Genomic DNA, 2,860 nt, shown 5'->3' on the forward strand with positions numbered 1-2,860 from the left:
TGCTGTCACGTCCGCGCTGCTTGTCTTTGTGTCCGTCTGAGACCGAGAGCTTGTTGTTGCTAGTGTCGTTGTCGATGTGTCGTTCTGCTGGCACTGCTGAGAGCGCCGTCGAACCCGCCAGATGCTGCCGACCGCCATGCGCCATGCCAAGCTTTACCATTTCGCTAACTATTTTGGGTTGGGTTTACTCTGTACCTCGACAGGTCATGTCCAATACGACCCCTTTGAACCCGAGTCAATTTCAAATTTGATTCAAAATCCGATTTTAACACCCCTATTTCGCATGATATTTTAATTATAATGATAAATCTCAAATTTTATAAATATATTTTTAAGATTAATATAATATATAAATAAATAATATCAATCCACGGTCCACACAGCCAAGCACCGACATGAACATGCGTGAAATGGCGGCAAGATATTAACTGGAATTAGAACCAAGCTCACGGTTGAGAGCACTGACCTGGTCGTACACCGTCTTAACCAGCGCGTCGTAGTCGACGGTCTTCATCTTCTCGGCTTCCGGCAGGGTAAAGTATTCAAACTGTAGCGCGTACGGCAGCCGCCGCACAGAAGCTTCAAACATCTCGATTACGTACCCTCCGACATTTAGCTCGCCGGTCACCGGATCGCTAACAACGCTAAGAAATGACCGGAATCCGGGATCCACTGGCCCCGGCACCAGAAACCTCATCTTCTTCCCGCCTGTCGGTATCTCCCACCCCTTCGGAACCGCCGCCGACTCTCCCGGCCATATTACCGGGCCAAGTCCACTCCTCTCCGAGTTCCCACCGTCGCTGGATTTCAGATCTTTCGATAACCCACTCCCCGGTGTCCAGAATCCGATTCCTCTTGCGATTTCCCCATTCACATTAACAATTTGGAGCACCGTTACGTTCAGTTCGCCATCTACTAGACGGAATCGCCCGCCGATTCCGTCGAACTGTGTTTCCTGAATAGATTTCAGAAGCTTCGGCCCAATGTTCGAAACCTGTATTTTCGATATCTCGGCCGGGACGGTGCGGGATCGATCGCTCGCCGTATGTGATATGACGACGGCGGGGTCGGCGGCTATTACTGCGTTGGCGGCCGTCGCGACTGCCCAGAATGCGTCATAGGCGTAGTAGTTGCTTGAGCTGAGGTCGCTGCCGGCGATGTCGGCGGTGTGGTTAGGGTTCTGGTTCAGGAACTCGATTATCCAACGTTTTTCGAAATCGCGGACTCGATTGGTTCGTTGGATGAAGGGGCGGACGCCGATGCCACCCTGCATAGAATTGAGAATGATTGCTGGATTGATGGAGCCGAGCTGGCCGGCGACAGCGGATGTGAGTATCCAAGCGTAGTCGGTTTCAGTCATGCCCGACTCGGCGGCAGCGGAAAGAATGCGCGCGGCGAGGCCAGAAGGAGCGTGGAGGACGAATACGCGTGTTTGTAGTGTTTTGAGGCGGTAAAGCTCCATGAAGATGCGGTCATCGGAGGCGCTGGGGGGAATAGGGCATCGGTAGGGAATTTGTGAGTCGCCGGAGGCGGAGAGGGCGTCGACGAGGACAGGGATAAGGGAAGCGCCGAAATCAGAGTCTTCGTAGATTGGGACTAGGCGGCGCCAGGAAAAGGCGGATGCGAGGGCGGCGATGGCTGGTCCCATGGCAGCGTCGGAGGGGACGGCGCGGATGAAGAATGGAGAGAGAGTGGGGGAGAGGAAGGGAGATGAAGCGGTGAAGGAGATGACGGGGATGCGAGCGCGGGCGCCGAGATCTGTTACGAAAGCGGCGGATGAGGAGGTTTGGGGACCGAGGATGGCTGCGACCTGATGGTTAGAGATAAGGTCGAGGGCGGTGGAGGCGGCATCGACAGCGTCAGAGCGTGACGAATTGCGGGGAAGGAGGAGCAGCCGTGCAGTAGAGTCTGGGTGAGAGGCGTAGAAGTCGGTATAGGCGAGGGAGAGGGCGGCGAGTGAGCCACGGCCGGCGGGTGTGCTGAGGTCCATGATTACGCCCACTTTCACCGTCGCCGGCGACAGGGAGGCGATGGTGGCAGAGAAGAAGATCGAGACCAGGATGAGGTATTTCATTAGTAACCCAAGAGAGTGATTTGGTCCTTTCTTTGCTTGCTTTACTTTGCTTTAATATGACTAATTGGAGGATGATCGAAGGGAAAATGGCGACAAATGAATTTTCAGTATAAGGGAAGCGGACAATGTTGAATTATTGCAGTTGGAAAATATTTGACTTTGATATTTTCCGTAACAAATTTTGCAGGTCAAATTTTAAATGAGGGGTTTATATACGCAACATTTGCAAGTTGCAACTCTCTTTTTTATATATTTAACCCACAAAATTTATTATTTATCAGATGTAACACTTTGTTAAATCTTTTTAACAAATAGACAATGAAGAGAAAATCGCATGGTGAAAGGTGATGAGACGGGCGAGCTATGAAAGATGAGTTCAGGGATGAGATTATTAGCGAGAGGAAGATGAGGATTTTTTGTTTTTTTTTTTTTATATTATTTGAAGAATTATTATGTGTTTTGAACTCAAATTTTTTCTTGATTGATGCCTTACCTTATTAGCAAGTCAACTTGTTAAGCTAGAACTTGTGAACAAGAAATGAAGAGAGAGAGAGAGAGAGAGAGAGAGAGAGAGAATTCTATAATTTTCAAATTGGTAAAATACTTACACAATTCATCTTGGTCAAGGTCTTGGGTTCGAGTCTTGTGTATACGATATGTGTTGTGAGTGCCTTAATTTACCTAAATATCCAAAAAAAATGGTAGAATATTCACTGATAAAGAAGAATCAATGGTCCAAGATTCTACATTAGAGTCTCTAAGTTTGAGATTCAACTCCAGGAAAAG

At 48.9% G+C, this 2,860-nt stretch overlaps 1 protein-coding gene across 1 annotated transcript in view; it reads right to left on the bottom strand.

The window, feature by feature from the left end:
- Window positions 1–2,236, bottom strand: part of LOC110095394 (glutamate receptor 2.8) — a 6,083-nt gene extending 3,847 nt beyond the window's left edge. The window contains exon 1 of the mRNA XM_020820926.2: window positions 467–2,236. Within this exon, the coding sequence (XP_020676585.1) occupies window positions 467–2,074 (1,608 nt within the window). The 5' untranslated portion in view covers window positions 2,075–2,236. The remainder of the gene's footprint in view (window positions 1–466) is intronic.
- Window positions 2,237–2,860: the final 624 nt, after the last annotated feature.

The sequence above is a fragment of the Dendrobium catenatum genome, unplaced genomic scaffold (assembly GCF_001605985.2).
Source record: "Dendrobium catenatum unplaced genomic scaffold, ASM160598v2 fragScaff_scaffold_1199, whole genome shotgun sequence".
Lineage (NCBI taxonomy): Eukaryota > Viridiplantae > Streptophyta > Magnoliopsida > Asparagales > Orchidaceae > Dendrobium > Dendrobium catenatum.